This window comes from Phaethon aethereus (genome assembly GCF_964289735.1).
Source record: "Phaethon aethereus genome assembly, chromosome: 6".
NCBI classification, from domain to species: domain Eukaryota; kingdom Metazoa; phylum Chordata; class Aves; order Phaethontiformes; family Phaethontidae; genus Phaethon; species Phaethon aethereus.
The window spans coordinates 28,778,953-28,802,856 of record NC_138580.1 but is presented as its reverse complement, the minus strand read 5'-3'; the positions used below and the strand labels follow the sequence as shown (position 1 = coordinate 28,802,856).

Genomic DNA, 23,904 nt, shown 5'->3' with positions numbered 1-23,904 from the left:
GCCCAGATGACAAAACACATTTTCAGGTTGAGAGAAAGTGTTATGGTTGTACAGCTGAATCTCTCCAAAACCCAAGTGACCCAGGTCCCAAACCTTCTGCCTGCTGTGTTTTTAATACTCTTTATTCAAAATGCCAAAATACAAATCAGATAACAGAGGGATCAATAGAAAAACCAAATTAGAAAAGCACAAGTTTCAGATTTGCATGTATCTTACATAAAAAGGATTTAACTCCAAAATCCCCCTCCTAGCATTTAAATAGGCAACCTTATTCCAAAACTATCAGGAACCTTATTAGTGTCACAGATCCACTGTCACAGTTAATTCTTTTTTTTTTTTTTTTAATTTGAGAAAAGTAATGGAATATTTATCACAAATGGAAAACACTCTGGTGGTTACAGATGTTCAGAGAAAGAGCTCACAGCTCAGAATGTTCAAACACAAACACTACACTGGAAAAACTAAAAGTCTGGAGTCCATCTGGCAAGAACCTTCATAACCACATTTTTACTTTTAAAGTAGGTAGAGCTGAAATAAGTAACCCTTGCAATACGTTCCAAGACAGTATCTATTTAAAGAAAAATTACATTATACAGCACTGAAAAGGTAAAAGCTTATAATTTTTTCTAGGATAAATAGGAGGTTAATTTATGCATACAGGCACTGTGTTATGGCTCTAAATCTATAAAACTGAATTTTCTTTAATAAGCTAAGCAACATTTGACCAGGTGTCAGTTCTTAAAGCTATGAACTTACCCTGAAGCACATTGCTAGACCTGAAGTTTATTACAAGAATGTTTCCAGTAACCAGAAGCACATGATAATGTAATTGCACACCCCGGAATGTAATACCACACTTAAAAAATGGTTATTTTAATGATTACGCTAATGAGTTCTGAACTTCCAACCTATGTGCATACAGTTTCATAATTACACAGCTTGAAATCCTCATCAGCAAATCCAAATGCTCCTGAAATCCAAATCATTTTATAATCTTGAATAATGCATGGCACCTCTGCAGCAAGAAATTAAAACAAATTTCATAAAAATGCAAAGCTTCATAATCTGTATTCTAAAAGAAACTGCATTACTGAAATAAAGTGTTGCTTGGTAAGTACTAATGATGGTGATTTTTTTTCTCCCCCTTCCCTCTGGTACTCACAGTTCAGATCCCACTTCAAAAGTAAATAGACTAACTCCTATCAAAATATCCTTTTATATACATATATATGGTGCTCACAGCATACCCTACTACACAGGAGTGAAGTCAGACATCTGTTTCCTAAACAAGCATTGGCTCAAAATGGCATAAACCCCTTTCTTCTTGAAAAGTGTGAAAACATATTTTTTTTAAAAATAGGCTGCAGCTCAACTGGCTTGCATACCATTTCATCAATAGCAAAAACAAAACGCCATCTTAATTCATCAAAGGGCCAACAAATCAGCCTCTACAGTTTTTCCATAAGAATGCCCCCCCCATCCCCAATGCCTTTTTTTGTTTGTTTTTAAACTACAGGTAAAGCCTAGATAAACTCCGAGGTTTTTAGCAGTCATTGGTACTATCTTTTTGAACAAGCTAAAAAGCCTGTGACTCAATATGAGGGGAAAAGGCATCATCCTAGTCAATGCAAAATGGCAGATAACTCCATTTTGATCTAGGATTTTCTGGTGTCTCACATTTCTTCTTCATATTTTAAGGTGCTGAAAAGGATAATGGTAATTTTTAAAATGTGCCTGTTCTAATACCTTCCTTGTAGACGCATGATGCACAGCTAATTATCAGATACCTAAAGAATACTTAAACTGGGCCTCCCTTGACAGGACAGAAGATACATGGAGGTTTTATTCACAGTAGTGTTTTGTCTTTACATCTTCATTGCCCAGAACTAGCTAAGAATATTTAAGTAAACAAATACTGTCAGCAGTAACAATTTCATATCCAATAACTTTCATTATGGGAAGTTACAACTGAAACCTATCACAAATTATTTATACAAGGAAGAAACAGAATACTCTGAACCTAACAGATAAGAACACTGTATCATGCCTTTGGAGGTTGTAATCATGTTATTCAGAATTAAAGTTAAATCTTCTTTTTTTTTCTTTTACCAATTTAGGGTTTGAAAGAAGAATGAATTATTAGTTATTCTTTCTGTTAATCGAACTTTAAGATTTCCACTCATCTGTACAATCTCATTGCTGAAACCACAAAATATGAGCGCAAAACCAAAGCAGTACGGAAGAGTCAGAGAAACAAATATCTACACATATTCTGGCAGAGATATTAACCACAGCCTGAAAATTATACTTCGGGGGGAAAAAAAAAAAAAACATTAAAACCAAATCAAAGAACAACAGCCCTTACATACCAGTTTTGACAAATTTCTGCAACTTTTTTCCCCAACTTAAACATACCAGGCTTTTGATCTACTAACCCCTAACCTCATTAGCACCAAGGAACTAAACATAAGAATTGGCTGCCTCTGGACAACAGTTCTCCCAAACAAGGCATTCAAACTTAAGGAAGTGTAACCAAGACTCTGCCAGAAGCACCAAGTATCAGAAGTCTGAAGTGCGTATTTGCTGCAACCAGTTTAATAGTCAGTAAAAGCACCCACACACACTAAAACAATAACTTGGCCATGGTATTAATCAGCTAGATGTCATAAAACCTTGAGTGTCAAAACCCTAGTGCAGAGCAACATTCCTACCTCATAAGAGAAAAAAAAGGTATAATTTCTTTTTCTTTTTTCCTTTGATGCATGCCTTTTAGTGCCGATTTTATGAAAGACACAGAGCTTCCAAGACAGAATACACCAATCTGACCTATCCTTTGTCCACTGCACACTTAAAATGTTACCTCCACATTACATGAAACTAACATCATTAAAATGCTTTCTGTGCTACCAGACATCTCTCTCACATGCTTATTCTTTACATCAAAGGGGTTGGTTTTGTTTTTAAAAAACATCTCCAGGGGAAAGTTGACTAATATGCAACAACGTGTTGAGCAGTGTAAATAAAAAACCACTGCAGCATATACTTCAATAGGTAAAAATTCTCAGCTGTAACTAAGTCTTGCATATCTTGCTTTGTTTTTCCTAAACAAGTATAATACACTGTTGTACAACAAACTGAAGGAAAAAACCACTCTTCTGTATGCCAGTTATCAGAAAGTTACAAAACCCTAGAGAAAATACTAGAAAGCTCAATTACACAGAAGTCTAGAGTTTGAAACACATTTCTCTAACTTAAGTATGCATTACTTGCATGGATCATATATTTGAGAATCAAACCATATGACAAAAAGATCTGTAAAGCGTGACATTTTCAGGCTCTGCTGACCCACTGGAAGGTAATTTAAACAAGCCAGCATTCAGGCCTCTGCTACTGATTTGCAGGGGAAGCTTTGAAAGCAGCAATGCTGTAACTCCCCGTTAAAAGAAATTCCCCCAGTGTGACACAGCCCTTAATTTTTTAAGCTATTGAGATAATCCTGCCCACTTGCCTTGTTATTTTGACTTCATTTTACCTTTTTTCAACCCGCTTGTAGAAATCATTTTCCTTATCACCTCATACTCTTCAGCCACACCTTCTCTACTTATATAAAGGTTACTTTAGTTCTGATTTCCTTCTCCATTTCATGAGAAATTTGATTGTTGGAGGGAACAGAAACTGTTCAGAGGCAGAATTACTTCGATATAACTTCTTTTAAATACATATTGCACATCAGAGTGTGCCATGACTTTCACAGCCAGAATGACAACCCTGAAGGTTTACAGAGTCAAATCCAGGTCAGGAAATAACTGCTGTAGAAGTGTCTTACCCAGCGAACCAGCCAGCCCTCCCAGTGACTAAACCTGCCTGGAAACAATGGAAAAGTTCAGAATCCACTGATACGTCTGTCAGGTACTTGGAGAGACATTTCCTTTGTATAATTACATCAATCTCAAAGTTTATATCTGCTTCTGAATCATTTTGCTGAAGCAACCTCTACAAAACCAGGCTCACACTCATAATACAGTCACTGAAACTAAAGCTACCTGCAAAGACCTCTGTCTGAAGTAAGGCTTAACAGAGTTACTTAGCACCCTCTACAAAAACAAACAACTTCAGTCAGATCTTCAGCTTCTTATCAGGAGCATGCATGGGCCCAATAACCATTTCAAACAGACAGCAGATGATTTCTCTAGCATTTGGAGACCTTCCAGGAGACATTTTCTCAGTATTACGTTTCTGCTGGTAGTGAACTGAGAAGGAAGAATTCATTGATTTTTTTCTGTTTAATATTTCATTAAATGCTTAGCTAAAATAAGTATCTGAACTACACTTAATTCATACCATTTACTTGATATTGTCATTAGAAACACTTAAATGACAGTTACAGTCCCTACAAATCTTGAAATAATGTCACTGTTTCAGCATTTCATTGATGTTGCTTCATGTCCTTCAAAAGCTTCTCCTGCTGTTAGAAACTACATTCCCTATATTTAACAAAGGAGATATCCAAGCAAAAACTATTTCCAAGACCATATTGGCACCCTCCTATTTCAGTATCAGCACAACGCCCATCATAATCACACACCCTTTTCTTTCCACTCCTAAAAAAACCCCACATCATTAAAAAAAAAGAAAAACACACCACACAGAACACCCCCACTGTATACTTAAAGTAGTGGAACTGCTAACAAACAAGCCTCTGGAGAGGTTAAACCTATACCACCTTTAGGATGGCAAGCCTAGATCTTCTGCCAGCAGCACTGATCAGGTAGATAAATGTTTGACAGCTTTGTTGGCCAAATTGTAGATACTGCAACATTGCCCTTGTAAGCGTAATCTTACAAAAAAACCAAAACAAACAAAAAAAAACCCAGCACCGTGACAGCAGACCATCATCCCCTACTTCAGAAGGGCTCTGCTGATAAAAGTATACCAGGAAGCATGTTTTGTTTGTATTTAATCCTGTCAAGATATAAAGATATATGTTAGATTAGACAGCAACTGTGTTTTCCCTGTAGGCTTTTCTATGTATTCAGAGAGTAGAACTGTTCTGATCTAGGAAGTTATTAACAGTCTAAACTTTTCCTATAAGCTAAGCAAGTTTTAACTTATTAACCTGTGGGCTTCATTACATTTTTTTAGTCTTCTCACGTGTTTGTGAGTATTTGAAAACATGACTCCATATAAAAATGAGAGGGAAACCTAGATGAGTACATTAAGTTTATGCATTTTAAGAAGTGTGCCAAGCACAGGCTCCGTGTACACAATGATATGAAGGGAAACTTTTTTGTACTCATCTTTTGCACTGCATAGCAATTTTCTTAGGGCATTTTCTTCCTCAAGGAAAAAAGTCATTTCAAGTGATAGAGATCTGTTAAGAACAGCATACAAAGAGGACTCCATTTATAGCTTCAACACACTAAAAGCGGGCAATTTAAATAGCATGTTTTTATTCAAATGACAAAATTTGGGCTTTTGAATTAGTTAGATCCATCTTTCAGAGTAATCAGGACACGAACCACTTACTAGATAGCTCAGTGAAAACAAGCTATTTTAAAACTATTCAACACCAATTTTGACATCCGATTTGCGCCACAGATTATTGCTGAGGCAGCGGCAGCAAGAAGGGCTCTCACCATAAAGAATTTCCAAAGCATTTTCACATGACACATGTTACCAAGCACATATAATACTAATTTAGGCCTGGTTTATATGCAAATAGAACAAGCCACCCCCTCCAGCATGCATAGCCATGCAGTTGACAGCAATTAATGTCATCCACGGTACTGCCTATTTGCTGAGTTTTGATTAATTTTGAGTTCAAGAGGAAACATTAAAAAAGTTAACATAAGCAGAGCTCAGAAACATTGCAACTCCCAATAATGTGCATTATGCATCCCAGTGCCATCATTTCACAACATTGGAAACTGACCATTTATTCCATCTTTTTGTTCCCTCTCAATCGTTTACTGACCCATGGCAGCACTTGCTGCTTACCTCATGAGTTACCTCCTTAACAGTCTATGGTTAAGGACTGTCAAAAGCTTTTGAAATTCCAAATAGATTATATCTGAGAGCTCTCTCCAATTCACTGTTTCATTGCCACAGTGAAAGAATTTCAATAGATTAGCAAGCATATTTTCCTTTGATAGCAGTAAATTAGCACAGTTTCTTCAAAGTACGATGTAGGGCAGATTAACCCTTAAAAAACCATCAGCTAGTTTCCTCTGCCATGAAAGAAGAGCTTGATGGTCAGCAATTCCAAACACACATTTGGTTAAAGGCACTAAGGTTAAGTGCAACACTTATTTTTACATAGTGACTGATTTCATGGGAGACTGTATTACTGCCCTGGATGCGTAGGAAAGGATGACAAGGACAAGGGATCAACAAAGCTGTGGCCTATTCATTTATCACACATACAGATAATACTAACCAAAGAGAATCAGTGCACAGATAAATGTACCAAAAATCTTTCATCTATTTAAGGACTTTAAACACCAAATTAGATATCAGGTCTATTAGTTCTAAATATCTCCTCCCCTTTTTGCAAAGTTTAAAGATCCCCTAGCCAATATTCTCAGTGTAGAATAGCACTGGCAAAGGCTCAAAGGCTTACAGGCCACAATAAAACTATTAAAAATATCTGTAAGCCTTTTACAGGGCTGCTGCTTTGTTATCAGATCATATCAAACCTTTTAAGTAGGTAGTATGGACAGCTCCTTACACATGCTATGGCCCAATTCCACTCTCAAATGTAAGAATTCTTTGACCTCTCAACCAGCAGTCCCCTTACATGATTCTCCCCTAGCTCAATTAAAAAAAAAAATCTGATTTGTCACTGCAGCTGCTGCTGTTCAGTAAGTCTTCTTTATCGCTGCTTCACCAAGGCCTTCTAAGAAGAAAAGGCAGCAGAGATGCATCACATGCAATTGAGACATCACAGGAAGAGAAATTAAGGAGTTTGTTGTATTCCTAAACCACCCCAGACCACTTCTAGCAAGTAAGATCCTGGTTTCCCAGTGGTTTTTCCTCAAGGCAGCCTCCAAACTACAGATTCCCACCTAGCGCAGTTATAACAGAAGATGCTTAAACCTACAGCTGTGTGTGAACTAGAAACTGCATCAGCAACACATACTCAACCAGTGACACCCACCAATCAAGTATAGCAAAGGCTTTGGCAACAAGTTAAAAACTGGATCGTACATCAAATATTCTGCAAGCTATTGCTCGTACTTGCGTAAGTGTTCCTATATTAGTACCTCAAGTAGAGGAAATCCTGGGTAGATGCTTTAATTTTTATTGAGTGATGAGACCAGTAACACACTTCCCTTTGATGCGGTATCTCATGCTGATAGTCTTATCCTTTAAATACAGCTGTGTCAATCCTCAGAACCCAGTCTTTAGTCTCCAAACACTACTGGAAAAAAGCCTTATGGTGTTCTAAGTACACTTTCAGTAAATATGGACAAGCAAGAAATAAAAGCTTGATAAAAAGAACATACACTAAACAGAGCTCCATTGTTTTTAAGAATTCCCACATGAAGCACCATAAAATGACAATCAAGTACACCTTAGACAATTTTCTAAGGTACTGAGCATCCCATTCATCATAAGCCAAATGTTGTACTTTGTATTAAGTCATTGAAGAATCAACAGCATATCTGTTTGCAATATACAAAATTATTTATCAAGTCACCAAGCATACGGCATTGTAAATAGACAAAGCTATTTGTCTGAAAGTACAGGCTTATCCCATATTGGGATCCTCAGTTTCAAGTCACTAGATAGATTTTCTTCCTCATTTTATGAAGAAAAAACAGCAAGGTATTATAAATTTTACACCTCCTCCGCTATGCTGAAATAAGTCACCAATTAGTTTCCCAAAATTAATTTTTTCTGATAATTACAAAAACATTAAAAGGGGCTTCTTTGCAGCTACTACTTCTCTACCCAGAATGGACATCTATCTTATTTGAATTGGAAGTTAGAGACTCATAGCTTTTAAAATTAGTAACTGGCCTGCTTAGACTTTCAGCAGCAAATCACAGGAACTCCTCCTGCAATTTAACACAGCTGAGGCAGCTGTTCTTGTCATCACAGGATTTGTCTGTTTATTTTGTCACATATTCAACCATGACATTTCAATGATTCTCAAAAACTCTAAGCAAAGGAAGAGATTATAAAAGATATTTTAAGTGGCATAAAACAAAAGATGTCTTGCAAAACTCACGTTCCTTCACCATTCTATATTCATACAGCAACAAAAAAACACAGAACTGCTTGAAAAGGTTAGGTCCTACATCACCTGATAAGCTTCTCTCATTAACCTCATTGCTTTGGTCATGTTTTCCTCCCCTCCCGTTCTACTCCAGAAAGAGAGAGCAGATGTGTTTAATTTAAGAATATTTAACACCCCTTTCACCTGCCAGATGTCCAAGAAATGAGAAAGTAGCATTAGTTATCTGGAAAGACATAGCAAAAGTAGTATTTTCATCCAAGTTCTACCTTATCTTTGTCTTCCACAACATCTGCCAGCACATCATCTGGGTCCAGGATTCCTCCATCTGTGTACTCCAGGTGGTGAATATTTACCCAGGAAGTTGTATCCTGTAAGACAGACACATGACGACTTCACCCAACTTTCCATGGTTTTAGTACTATTGGCCAAAGCAGCTTTGTATCCCACCTGCTTCCCACTCATTTCCCTCTTTAGTTGTAAGGCAGAAGCTTGGAGCCACTACCCGAAACTGAATGAAAACTACAGATACTTAACAAGTCACTTCCTACAGATCACTACGCAAAACATCTTGAAAATGTACATTTCCATTGCCTTAGCATTCTTTACTTAAGTTAAATAGTTAACAAAAAATAAGGAGAAATCAAACTTTTTTGGTTTTACAATAGTTTACAGTTGGAATATCTGGGTTATTATCAGCACACAGATGTAAATATATATGTATATATGCACCACTCCTGACAGTTTGGGGAGGGATGGGTGTATAAACACAGATATGAAAGACATCCATCATTTCTTTCTCTGAGGAGGTAGGTCAGACTATTGTGGCCAAAAAAACACAAATGAATAAATAAACGCCACTTTGTTTTCACAAATTCTTTCAAATTCCAGTACAACATTGTGTACTATATTAACAGGGATCATGTTAGTTTTCCAAAACTAATGCTTTCCTCATATATTATTAACTACTTCAATAACTGGGAGCTTAGCCATCACTCCACTGACCCTTGAAGCCAAAAGGCTCAGAGCGCACCGCTCAACAGCAAATTCTCCGTGACATGAAATACAAATCAGGGAGCACACACAGAGTCTGTAATCACTGCCCCAAACCACACCAGCCACCTGTGTACACATGACTTCCAAGGGGGACAGGCCAAGTGCTAGTTATGTTTGAATCGCCTTAATTAACATTTGGACATTTATCCATTTAGGGACAGCTATTGTAGTTTAACAAGCACATGGCAGCTCAGAGAGTCATACCAACATGTTTGAGTACTCTGTGGTATCAGCATTGATAAATGGTTAATTTGCACATCCTCTACAGCAGGCTGAAGAAAAAAAAAAACAAAACAAAACATGCTTAGTTAAGATTACAAATCATATTTGAGTCCTCCATCAAATATTACGGAGACTGACCAGAATATGCTAAAATTAAGGGTCAACAAACTGGCATGCACACACGTAGCTTTGAGAAAGGTTACAGAAATGGACAAAGAGCAGCACTGCTGATGGGCAATATGCTATCCCAATGATTTCATTTATATTACATCTATATCTTCAATCCCTTCTTCCTTGTCAAATCTGATTAGATCACAGTTGTCAGAAGCAAAGGGAAGTACAATAGACACACTATATAGACTAGCAAGTTCCTTATCTCTAGTTTGGATATTCACCATGTAATGATGTCCCTGAGAAGTAGGAATATGCCACTCTCTATTTGTTTACGGGCATTCTACAACTTGGGCCATCAAGTGATGCAGACACCAGACAAATCAGGGTAATTCCATCATAGATACAGATGTGGATCAACTGGATAAGGCCACTTTTTAAATTGTAGGATCAAGAGTCAACAAAACAAACAGAAAAACCTCACACCACAACCACCCTAGCATTACCAACAGGTCAGCCCATCATGCCACTATCAACTTTGCTGGGGAACTCTAAACAAAATGTTTTTCCTGTTCTGACCAATCTAGCCTCCACAGTTCAGTTTCAATTATTCCACAGACACATACTGGTTTGGGCTGGGATAGAGTTAGTTTTCTTCATAGTAGCTTGCATAGGGCTATGTTTTGGATTTGTGGCCATAACAGCATTGGGAACACAGGGATGTTTTGGCTATTGCTGAGCAGTTCTTACACAGCATCAAAGCCTTCCCCATTTCCCACACCACCCCACTCGTGAGTCGGCTGGAGGTGCACAAGAAGCTGGGAGAGTAGAGCCGTGCAGCTGACCCTGACGGACCAGAGGGATGTTCCATACCACATCACATCATGCTCAGCAATAGAAGCTGGGGGAAAGGAGGGAGGTAGGGAACAGAGCTGTATGCACAGCACACAACAGTTTAATTGGGTTTCTAATTTAATATGTTTTACCTATTAAACTGTTTTTACCTCAGTCCATGAGTTCTCACTTGTACCTTTATGGTTCCTCCCCAGCCCACTGGGCAAGGGATGAGCAAGAGCTGTGTGGTGCTTGGCTGCCTTAGGTTAACCCAGAGCCTTTTTGCCCCCTTATACCTAACCCTCAAACAAGTGCATCTAAGGTACAGTATGGCTGAATGACAACCACCCAATTACGCACATAAAAGTTTCTTGCCAACGTGACGTCCATCTACAAGAAAGGCCGGAAGGAGGATCCTGGGAACTACAGGCCTGTCAGCCTGACCTCTGTGCCAGGGAAGATCATGGAGCGGTTGGTCTTGAGAGTGCTCACAGGGCATCTGCAGGACAACCAAGGGATCAGGCCCAGTCAGCATGGGTTCATGAACGGCAGGTCCTGCTTGACCAACTTGATCTCCTTCTATAACCAGGTGACCCGCCTAGTGGGTGAGGGAAAGGCTGTGGATGTTGTCTACCTGGACTTTAGTAAAGCCTTTGACAGCATCTCCCACAGCATTCTCCTGGAGAAACTGGCGGCTCGTGGCTTAGACAGGTTTACTCTTCGCTGCGTGAGGAACTGGCTGGATGGCCGAGCCCAGAGAGTTGTGGTGAACAGCGTTAAATGCGGCTGGCGGCCAGTCACAAGCGGTGTTCCCCAGGGCTTGGTTCTGGGGCCAGTCTTGTTCAATATCTTTATAGATGATCTGGAGGAGGGGATCGAGTGCTCCCTCAGTAAGTTTGCAGATGACACCAAGTTAGGGGGCAGTGTTGATCTGCTGGAGGGTAGGAGGGCTCTGCAGAGGGATCTGGACAGGCTGGATCGATGGGCAGAGGTCAACTGTATGAGGTTTAATAAGGCCAAGTGCAGGGTCCTGCACTTTGGCCACAACAACCCCATGCAAGGCTACAGGCTTGGGGAGGAGTGGCTGGAGAGCTGCCCGGAGGAAAGGGACCTGGGGGTGCTGGTTGGCAGCCGCCTGAACATGAGCCGGCAGTGTGCCCAGGTGGCCAAGAAGGCCAACAGCGTCCTGGCCTGTATCAGGAATAATGTGGCCAGCAGGAGTAGGGAAGTGATTGTGCCCCTGTACTCAGCACTGGTGACGCTGCACCTTGAATACTGTGTTCAGTTTGGGACCCCTCCCTACAAGAGGGACATTGAGGTGCTGGAGTGTGTCCAGAGAAGGGCAACGAAGCTCGTGAGGGGGCTGGAGCACAAGTCTTATGAGGAGTGGCTGAGGGAACTGGGGTTGTATAGTCTGAAGAAGAGAAGGCTGAAGGGAGACCTTATCACTCTCTACAACTACCTGAAAGGGGGTTGTGGTGAGGTGGGTGTTGGTCCCTTCTCCCAACTAACTAGTGATAGGACAAGAGGAAATGGCCTCAAGTTGCGCCAGGGGAGGTTTAGATTGGATATTAGGAAAAATTTCTTCACTGAGAGGGTGGTCAGGCATTGGAACAGGCTGCCCAGGGAGGTGGTGGAGTCGCCATCTCTGGAAGTGTTTAAAAAATGAGTGGATGTGGCACTTCAGGACATGGTTTAGGGAACATGGTGGCGCTGGATTAATGGTTGGACTTGATGATCTTGAAGGTCCTTTCCAACCTAGTGATTCTGTGATTCTCTATTTCGAACATGCTTATTACATCTGTAACTTACCTCTAACTACAGTTATTTCATTTTGCACTGAAACCACTCATTTGTGAAATAGCAAATGTTTGTTCATTCTCTGTATCAGATGTACAAAATTTAAAAATTTAAGAATATCAATTAATATGCCTTTATCTCTGTAAAGCGATGAAGTGTAGACAACTATTACCACTCAAAGCTCTATTTTAAAGCCCACGGTCTAAGTATCTTTACCATAACCACAAAATTCTAAGATGAAAAGGCAGAGAGGAAACATATCTCTGTGCAACAAGCAAGCATGTTAACTCACATCAAACAATTTATCTAATGCAGAAACTTTGTGAGTGAGTGTCACTTGACCCTACCAATAAACTTACAAAATGTGATTCCCTCAAGATGGAATGCATCAGTAGCTACAGATGTTCCTCTTGAACCTTTTAACTAATGCAATCACAAAAGGTTTCCATAGTTAGTAACACTATGACAGCATACTTTAAAGCCACTCCTCTTAATTAGACAAACTTCTGCAGCTAACATTTTTGTCTGAAGATATATTCAAATATTTTATACGTATTAGGCTGTTTAAGTGTCCTGTAGACAGAATAAAGGTGATGTGGAAAAAATAAACAGCTGATTGTAATATTTTGCTTTCAATGTGTGCTTCTATTTGTGATTCAGTAGCTGCACCAACCCAAATGTATCACTGAAAAAGAAACAAAGAAAAAAGGAGTGTAAAAGCTCGACTGCCCCAACAGAATGCATCAAATGGGCAGGAAACAAGCTCAAGACACAGCCACCCTAAACTACGTTAAGCTTAACAAATTCCTAACCTTCCTTTTACTTTGGGCCACAACAAATACAGTAATTTAATGGTTTTGCTAGTGACCGTATCAAGAGAAGGTAGTCTCTGAATCAGTCTGACAGAAGACATCATTCCTCATCAATCTTTTGGAGCAAGTATGACCAATGTTAGATTCTTTAAAAGAAAGAAATTACAATCCACACCGAAATATAAGAACTAAACCAGAACAACAGGATTCACATAGTTTCCTTAGCAGAAAAATACTTCTTAGTTGAGGTACTGCTCTCACACACACACACACTATGACTCAGCTACACACAGTGTGAAGCCACTACGACTTTTTGATCTCAAGGATTCCCCAATTACAGTAACCCCCAGAGACTACAAGAAGACTGGACGCTTGCTGTTTCAGAAATACACATGTGCAACTGGCTTCTATGAACTTAACCAGAACTTCATCCCTGAAAGTTAAAAAAAAACAAACAAGCTACTAAGCACAGAGAGAGATGCTTTTTATAGACTTGTTTCATGAAGCCAATAGCAACTACTGCTAGATAGCCTAGGTGCAGGAAATTCCCTCTGCACACTCACAGAAGTAACAACAGTTTATCTGAGCAGCAAAATCACTCACCCATTCCAAAGAGATTTCAAAGTCAGAACATTTTTTGTTCTTTGGATGAACTCCAACACTGCCATGCACAGGATACAAAGTATCTATACAAAACCCACTTAATATCCAGATAGCAATTTCTTCTGTGCTTCTTTACTCCCACCAAGAGTGCAGACAGCTTCAATAAATAACACACCAATATTTTTTGCTAACTTACTGTATAAAACAAGCCATTAACTACCAGCAGATGTAACAGTTGAATATCTTCAGTCCCAAATAGCCTTTCGTCCACATGAGTAGGGGATAGACAGTAACAGGAGGAAAAACAAATGTGCGTGCATATGCACGCATGCATGCACGCGCGCACACACACACACTTGTGTTTTACACTTTATTTATAGAGCTCAGAAGGGGTAGAATAGGTCTGAAAAATCACCGTGGTACATCCAAGATAGAATCATCATTGGAAAAATGTAAACTTTCCGTAGAAAGGGATGGTCTTGCTTTAAGTTTCTTACGTTTTTAAGATATGACAATCACAAAGACATCAGGAACACTTCAGGTTTCCATATTTTCTAAAACTGCGTTCTTGCAAAACAGACAGCTTTTCTGCTGCTACAGTATTTTCTGAAAGGTCTGAAAGGAAAGTCAGAACCCAGTAACAGATGTGATAGGCTTTTGCAATGTTACACATGTGAAGGGTTGATCCCAGCTTGCATGTTTGCTTCAATTAAATCACACTTCTTACGTCTTGAAAGCAGAAAATGCTGGATTTTTAAAGGTTTATAAACAATATAGGATAAGATTACCCTTATCCCATTTTTGCCCAGGGAAGGGATTGATTAAGGACATATTTACTGAGAAGGCACTTGCTGAGAAAACTACCAAATATAAAGCAAAAAAAGTATAAGAACTGCATTCTAAAATACTAGGACAACTTTTTTTTTTTTAACTGAGAGATTCTAGTTTTCTAGTTTGAGATTTAAATCCTCTTCTAATGAGTGATAGTCTATAATGATTCTTCCCAATATCTTCTTAATTATCATCACTGGAAGTTCACATGCTCAAGAAGAAAGAAATTGTTTTGAAAAACAAAAGAACAAGTCTATTTTAAAAATAAAACACTAGTGGCAGCCTAGAAGCTCTGGGCAGCATTCAGGTATGGTTACCATCTCTCTGTGCTCCTAAATGCTCTCCTGTTGGCAGGGTTATTAAAGGGAACACACATCTACAGGTTTTCTTCAAAATGGTTCTAAAAAATCCTAACAGCGTTGAGTGGAGAGAAGTTCTCTTACAGCACGGCACATAACCTTACGTGGAAATTTAGCTGAGGTATACAACAGAAACATCTAAATACGTAAAGAAAAAGTATGAATAAGTTACCTGGTATAATACAGACCAGCACTTCCCAAATGAATATTGAACAGTTACTCTAATGTGCATTTTACCTTAGGGCTGCAAGTCATGTTTGTGTTTAACATCAAGCCACTTAAAAGCTGTTTATCATCATTTCCTTTATGTGTGGGAGAACACTTTAGGAATTACTATGCAAATATTTACCAAATGTTAAATTAAAGCCAGGTCACATGAATGCAGAAGTGCGATGTAGGCAGAGAAATTACATAAATTTAAAAAAGTGGTTTTGACATTCATGTTGTCACAGAATCCTAACTTAACCGTTGCCACCTAATGCAAACCTTCAGTGTTCAAATACTCTAAAACAGGTTAAAGAATTTTTCTCTGCATTTGTTTTCAAACACACATTCAAGACTGGTCAGTCTATACTTAAAACACACTCTCATTTATTGTGAGGTTTTCATACACATCTATAGATACACATTTTTAATGTATCAAAAACTTGGAGCACCATCTTGATTCCTTTTGTTCCAAATTCAAATAGGAAAGTGCCAGTCTACTTTTCCGAAACCTGAAGTAACATACTTTATAAATCTTGCAGTTCACATAGCGTATTTCAGCCTGTTAATGAGCAAGAGAATCCTAACAAGTTTAAATATATTTCAGCTGGCCCATCGAAAAAATAAACACCACCACTTAATGATTTCACAATTAATTGTTGTTTGCTGTTATTTGTTCTGCTGTGCAGAATGCGTAAAATTAATTGCAATCCCTAACCTGGAATTTTTAATTTAAATATGGTAAAGATAGGACGCAATGAAAAACTGAGAAGTAGGAATGACTCAGTAAGACTCCTCCCACAATTACTTCTCAGGCTGATATTTTAGAAGCATCTTCACATTATTGCTTCACTAAAGCAGATAGACTTCAATGAAATACAGCATGAAAAAGGATTTATTTTTAAAATGGAAATCACATTCTGTTCCACATCCAGAGCAACAGAATAAACGTTAGGTCAAAGTTGGGGATTTTCGGTTAAGGCCAGTAAGAGATACCCTACCATTTAATTATGTTTAGATTGTATATTGCAGTGTGATCTACTATCTCACAATATCTAAGTAGTATTTAATGATTTCTATAAGCATTCTAAGGCTACATGATGTATCATCATCCACAGCCAACTAGCACCAAGTATTGGTTACTCCCAAACCACAGCTTGCAGAGCAGAGTACAAAAAGGGAGTTGGAGAGGAACAGATGACTGAGATTGGTCACAGCCTCAAACTTCATCTCCAAATTCTTCTCAAAACTTAAAGGAGAACAGCCTCTAGCATTTTTTGTTTACCATAGCCACCTCCAAACAAGCCTGAAGTGGTACTTCTAGTCAGACTGCATTTCAACTGCCAGCAACTGGGCTGCCATCATCAGTTGTCATAGAGGTGGGGCTCTGGTTTTACAGGAGTATCAATATTGAGTTCCCAAAACCAACAGCTGATCAGGAAGCAAATGTCTGCATACTACATATTATCACTGCTGGTTGTTAAATATTCCTCAGTCACAGCAGAGGGATTTCTCAAGCATCATCTAGAGCTCATCTGGAGTATTTGCAAATAGCATGGGTATTTTCTTTTCAGCTGATACAGTTACAAGCATATAACTTTTACCATAAGCCATAAAGTGAAGCAAACAAGAAATTTTTTAAACTCCCACAATATTGACAGTGAGATCATTCTGAGCAGTGTTTGCATTTGTCAGCTTCCTTCTAGGAAGGTATCTGCCAATGAAGAGATCCACCTCATAGCTCTAACACTCGTAACTCAGCATGAGCTGCTCTCTTGCATTTCCCTTTCTGCAAGAAAAGGTCCAATTAAACAAACTACTTGAGTAAAAGCTTTTGAAACTATAGGCTGTATCACACGACTTCAACACATTTAAGTACATAGGTGAAGTAATCACTAAGATCTTACGCATTTCATCAGGCTAAGACAGGATACCACTGCCTGCTACATGAGGGCCTCAAAATGAGTTTTTGCCTAATAATAACTAAAGTAATCTCAGAGCAATTTCCTCAAGAATGTTAAAAGAATACTAGATTACAACATAACTATTGAGCATGGTATTACCCTAAAAACAATAGCAGACACTAGTTAAAATTTCTCCTTAGTAAGACTCCCTTATTAATTCACACACAACAGTTACAGTGTACTGAACTGTTTCCAAGTTCAAGACTCTCAAAACAAACAAAACTTGTATCTTCATGTATAAGGAACATATGGGAAATAAAGTAACTGAAGAATCCTTAAATAAGGTTGTTGTTGGGGTTTTGGGTGTTTTTTTTCTTTAAAAAAGCAAAATGCTACCTGCAAATGAGCATCAAGGACCATCTTTTCACAAGGATTAAAAACACATCAACCACACAAAATCTCAACTTCTCAAAAGACCAAAATACTTTTTAACATGGGTGTTTACTGGAGAAGGACACGCTTGATTTGTTTGTGCCTGGTTTATGTCAGCTTATGTGTCCTGATTTCAATACAGGATGCAAAATGAGAGATCACAGGAAGCAAAGCTAGTCTAAATAATAAAACCATGATGCTTCATTTCTGACCAAAGCACACATTTTGATTTTCAGAGAGGTTAAGAAGTCTTCTTCACACAGTAAGACAACATAGAAGAAAATTTACTCCTAACGAAATAGATTAAACATTCAAGTTTGAGCTGAATCAAAGATTTTTTTTTTTTCAAAACAACACAATTTGCCCTACCATTCAGAAGATCTGCTTTTAGACTACAGCAGAGGAAGTTATTTCATGTAAACAAGCAATTTTTTAAAAATACATTTAAAAAATCTCATTTTATGTATTTATACACACACTAAATTTTTGTTTAGATTTATTACTTTACCTCTGAAGACTAGTTGTGAAAACTTATCCTTCCCCCAATTTATTTATTTTTTTTAATCATCACTAGATACTACATAGACAAAAGGTACAATTACAAAGTAGGAAAGAAGTCCTGGAAAAAAAATAAAATTTTATATAAGGTCACTTTAAACACCCAATTTTAAAAGTTTCTGTCTTTGAAGGTGCTAAAAACCTGACATCAAAATGGGAACTCTAATCAGATCAGGTCAGTACAGAAACATTTATCTCTGCCACTGAGGTTGGTTTTATCACAAAAACTGCAGATGTGCTGAGAAGTCTGCACACACTGTTGCCTTGCTGGCTCTTAAGGATCTGGGTGGAAAGAGCAAAACAAACAAAGACAACGGAACAATTAATGCATAAGGCCTGTGGAGTACCACAGGCTTGTGACAGAAAAAACTGTCACCCATCTGGGAAAAAAAAAAAAATCCTCCCTTGTTTTTCTTTGAAGTCAAGGGGGCTACTGAGTGAAGGCAGACACCACCATCAACCAGAAGGCACAGTTTCTTTCTAGTCTTTGGAATGAGACTAACAGAGGACACAGCTCATCATCAGTTTTATATTTAACATGCCAAACAGCAAAAAAAAAAAAAAAAAAAAATCACTAGTCAATCCCTCGTCACAAGAGGGCCTACAATATTTCTTCATCTTTAGCCATCTTCAAATTATTACGCTCTGAGAAATTAATAGGACTAGATACTACTATGATTGCAAGTCAAAACACAACAGCAAGCACTGGCAACCACTTCTTTTCATCTCCTTCACATCACAATACACCAAACTTCATTTTGGATGAATGACCATCCTTCTCTGTGTTAATTGCACATGAAAATGAATCACTCTGTTTTTCTTGAGTAGATGGAAAAACAAACATTTACAAGTTATAATAGACACCTTGCAGCAAGACAATCTTACACACCACAGAGCTTCCATCTTGGGTGGTCTCTCAAGATGAAGATGCTTGCTACAAGCAACCTGACATACAGGTTATATACATGCCACCATCACCTCAGTTTCATTGTTTTTCAGATGTCTCAGTTCACATTTTAAGATAACGATCCTGCTCTGAGCTCCTGGAAGACAAACAATAGAACACAAACGCATTGAAAATTCTTCAGAGAGGTTATAAAGCATGGCAAAAGGAGCACGGTGAATAGGTTTCCTCTACCCGAGTCATCTGACATCTTTATAGTGGAGGCCACAGCAGAACAGAAGGACAGTGAATCTCTTCTGTCCCTCGGAGATAGTGTTTGCAAAGAGGGACTAGAATACTTCTTGTTCTTTAGCCTCCTTTAAGTGATTATGCTTTAAGAAAGTAATGGGACTATTTACTAATAAACAGAAAGCCTCTTCATTTTTCACAAGGCAGGGAAGGTACTTTTTCATCGCACCTAGCGAACTCCACTATCACTAGAGAGCAGAAGACGACAAAGTTTGTTTATCCTGGCAGTTGAATATGCCGGTCAGAAAAAATACCCATCTCCCACATTAGGTCTGAGGAAGAAAACAAAAAAACTGCAGAGACATCCCTAGCACGGGATTACCAACAGTCAGATCACAGATACATAAATCAAAATGACCCAGAGTATTTAAATTATTTTAAATTATACTCAAACTTTGATTTCAGCACTGGAATAAAAATAAGAGCATTCTGATTTTATACTGCATCTGAATGAGAATCACTCTCTGAATATGGACCACTATCTGAATATTATCTTAATAAAATACGATGTAGGGAATACATCCGTAGAGGGATCACATAGCCCACCTTTGCATTACACTCCAAGATCTGACATTTGAGAAGACTATTTCAGTGAAGAAGTATGCAAAACCAGAACAGGCAAAGATAGCTGGAGACACACATTTAGACAAAGCGGTGCATACGCTGCAATTCTCACAACTACTAAAAAGCCCTCCCTTAAAGTCTCAGTCGAAACTGGAGTGCGTTGTATGCCAGGCTCTGAATACAAGATAACTATGCCAATGCAAGAATGCAAGTGTAAACTGATCTTCAGTTATAAACTAAGAATATCTTTTAGCTCATCAAGACCATTAGGCTAGATTGCTTCAACAATTTATAAACACAACACTCACCCCTATGTCAGCTAACACAACAGCTCCTGAACAAAACATCTCTAAGTAAACCCACAACATCTAAAGCTTTAACTTTCATATCCCAAGTTCTCCATATCAAATATTATCTACAATATTCAGAGCTGTATTGTTATGCTAATAAGTAAACTGCTACACAGCTACAGGCACCTGGCAAATAATTAATTAGCCTTGACTCTGGCTTTTTGTTTGATATCTGAAGGTAATACCAGGGGGTTGAGGGACCACAGTCATGATTTCTTAAAATCCATCTTAAAATGAGCACACAGAATTATAAAGCTACTACTTCAAATTGCCAACCAATTTTCACAGAGAAACAAGGGGAAAAAATTAAGAAAATAAGACAGACATGTACAAAGCTACTGTATTTCAAAAGCCAAATCCAGGTTAAGTGAGTGAACAACACTGTTATTTTGCCAACTAAAACTGAAGATGCCTTAAATTCAAACCATTCAATACAGCTACAGATACCAAAATACACAGGCTGGCTGTAAAATCACACAACTCAGCTGGTAACAAACTCAGCACTGAAGTATACCAGATTGTGAACAAAAAAGTGATAAATGGCTCGGCATCTACAATAGGAGCAGCCACCACTTCAGTCCTGCATCTAGAAACCACCTAAGATTATTTTATTTACAACTGTTTGGGCCTTCCTCTGATAGAGCGATTAATTTATTTGCAGCTGACAGGACTGCTTATCAGAAGCAGATGGGAGTTTCAAATGTGTGATTGAGTAACAGCAGACTCCAAAGTCCCACAACATAGAATACAAATGCCTGTCAGACGATGCAGATCAGGTGTGCTGAAATCCTGCAAAACCTCATAACATAAACTAAGGTTTAGACAAAGCTCAAGTGAGAAAAAAATAGTAGTAAATTACAATGTATATCCTTAATTCCACATAGAAAAACATTACATATTTTTTGGAAGAAAAAAACCCCTCCTTCAATCATATGAAAGTATTTCACTTATTTCACAGAAAACAGTAGGACATTTCTGCTGCAGTGCCATCCTATTTCCTGCATGGATCAATCACCAAGCAGAGGCTGGAGAGGAGTTTTGCCAGAAGGTCGGCAGACTTGCACTGCCAGTATGGTCAGTCAAGCCCCAGACCACCACCGTCTTCTCACACTTCACTGTGCCACGCACAATGCTGGTGCATTGCAGCAACGGCACCAAATCCCACTGGTGCCACTTCCCCTTACCAACCCTAACAGTTCTCTCCACACTCTCCTACAACCTACTAGCAGTTACAGTTCACTGCTCTCTTTAGAGAAGCGTTAAGCATGGATCCGGGGTCTTTCTCCTCACTCAGAAGACAGAGAAAATACATGACCTTTCACAGTACATTTGGTCACTGTGCTCCAAAATAGAGCCATTAGGGACAACTGTAGGCCCCAGAGCTAGAAAGATGCTGAGACAGCCAAGGTAGTTTTAAATACCCAAAGCATTAGAAGTATTTGAAGATGTAAGTAGAGTCCCTTTGAGGCAGAAGTTCATTGCAGGAGAAAGAAGAAAAAAAGTGGTGGAAAGTAATAGCTCAACTAGGAATTGGATGTGCAGGAAGGGAAATAAAGGACTTCTTCAACCATACAGGTGTTGGAGCAAGGTCTAACTAGATGAAGCTGTTACATGCCACTTTGTCCTCACATGAAACACTAAATTAACCAGCTTCCCTCATCCCTTTACTTCTCAGTAGCAAAAATGGCCAGGTCAAGAATGTTCTGAAGGCACAATTAACAGGCAAGTACTGCCTAATTCTATAAAGGTTAGTCAACTTCACTGGTTCTGGCTACTGTTTGAAAGAAAATGAGCAGGAAGTTTAAAAAGTAATAAAAACATTTACCAGCATAAAATTACACCATGGGAATCTCTCTTACATTTTCTGTTATATTAATAAAGTTTATATTATCACAGTACAATATTGGTAAGTTTTAGTATTTGACTTCTGACATACAGCAAATACACCTGGTGGATAGGCTGAACAACCTCTATCTCTAATCACATTGGCAGAGCCAATTATGGAACTGGATGAAACCCAAACAAGGACAATTCTCTCATTCTTGAGATCAACTTCCACCTTCACCTCACTGAAAATACAGAAGAGGCCAGAATTAACACATCATCAAAACTTTATGCCATATACCTAACCACATCACGTGAAGTGAATTTTGGCCAGATAGAAGACAACAAAGAAGAAAATGAGGTTATTCACTCTTTCATTGAAAGTCAATACCACTAGTGTGCAAAAGGGTTCCCTCCACCCTGTCCCTTATCCCAAAGCACAAAAAGAAATGCTTTCTCACAGAATCACTAGGTTGGAAAGGACCTTCAAGATCATGAAGTCCAACCATTAATCCAGCGCCACCATGTTCCCTAAACCATGTCCTGAAGTGCCACATCCACTCATTTTTTGAACACTTCCAGAGATGGCGACTCCACCACCTCCCTGGGCAGCCTGTTCCAATGCCTGACCACTCTCTCTGTGAAGAAATTTTTCCTAATATCCAATCTAAACCTCCCCTGGCGCAACTTGAGGCCATTTCCTCTTGTCCTATCACTACTTACTTGGGAGAAGAGACCAACACCCTCGTCGCCACAACCCCCTTTCAGGTAGTTGTAGAGAGTGATAAGGTCTCCCCTCAGCCTCCTCTTCTCCAGACTGAACAAACCCAGGTCCCTCAGCCGCTCCTTGTAACACCTGTACTCCAGACCCCCCACCAGCTTCGTTGCCCTTCTCTGGACACACTCCAGCAACTCCATGTCCTTCTTGTGGTAAAGGACCCAAAACTGAACACAAGATTTGAGGCACAGCCTCACCAGTGCCGAGTACAGGGGCACGATCACTTCCCTACTCCTGCTGGCCACACTATTCCTGATACAGGCCGGGACGCTGTTGGCCTTCTTGGCCACCTGGGCACACTGCCGGCTCATGTTCAGCCAGCTGTCAACCAGCACCCCCCAGGTCCCTTTCCTCCGGGCAGCCACTCCTCCCCAAGCCTGTAGCGCTGCATGGGGTTGTTGTGGCCGAAGCGCAGGACCCGGCACTTGGCCTTATTAAACCTCATACAGTTGACCTCTGCCCATCGATCCAGCCTGTCCAGATCCCTCTGCAGAGCCCTCCTACCCTCCAGCAGATCAACACTCCCACCCAACTCAGTGTCATCTGCAAACTTACTGAGGGAGCACTCGATCCCCTCCTCCAGATCATCTATAAAGATATTGAACAAGACCGGCCCCAGAACCAAGCCCTCCTACTACTTCTCCTACTTCTCCTGCTACTCCAAGCATCTTCAGGAAAACAGAATCACAAAAGCATTGAGAAGGAACAGCTGCAGGGATTTAAAGGAAAAGAGAAGGCAGCAAAGCAAAATTAAAGTCACTGCAAAACAGCTAACAGGCAAGTAAGTAGAGCATTCAGCTCAAATGTGGAAAATGACACCCAAGGCACATGTTCCAGCTGTTTTGTGGCAACTTCCTCCAACCCTCTGACCAGCATTTCTTTCCAGAGCTTGCAGGAGGGCCACATGGAAACTTTCTTTACACAGTTTTAATCCATTCACTACAACCCCACAAGAAACTTCAAATGAAAACAACAGCTGGTAAGCAAACTTGATTAAATGCTGTATTTGCGTATATTTTGCAACAGTCCTGAGATGCTGTTACAGCCTTCCTTCTCATTTGCAGTTTGATGCCACCCATCACTCATGCAGATGAATCCAATTTACTTTTCAATCAGATACCTCATTCATTCTCTTTGGCTCCAAAACTGTATCCATATACATTGGCTCCACATACTGTGCCATGCTCTAGCACCTACAGAAGTAACATTTCACTGTAAAATTACTGGATCC

At 39.2% G+C, this 23,904-nt stretch overlaps 1 protein-coding gene across 1 annotated transcript in view; it reads right to left on the bottom strand.

Annotated features, from left to right (window-relative positions):
* Positions 1 to 23,904, bottom strand: part of PARD3B (par-3 family cell polarity regulator beta) — a gene marked incomplete at both ends in the record, with an annotated part of 412,476 nt that overhangs the window by 373,264 nt on the left and 15,308 nt on the right. Inside the window, one exon of the mRNA XM_082001608.1 lies at positions 8,509 to 8,610. Within this exon, the coding sequence (XP_081857734.1) occupies positions 8,509 to 8,610 (102 nt within the window). The remainder of the gene's footprint in view (positions 1 to 8,508; positions 8,611 to 23,904) is intronic.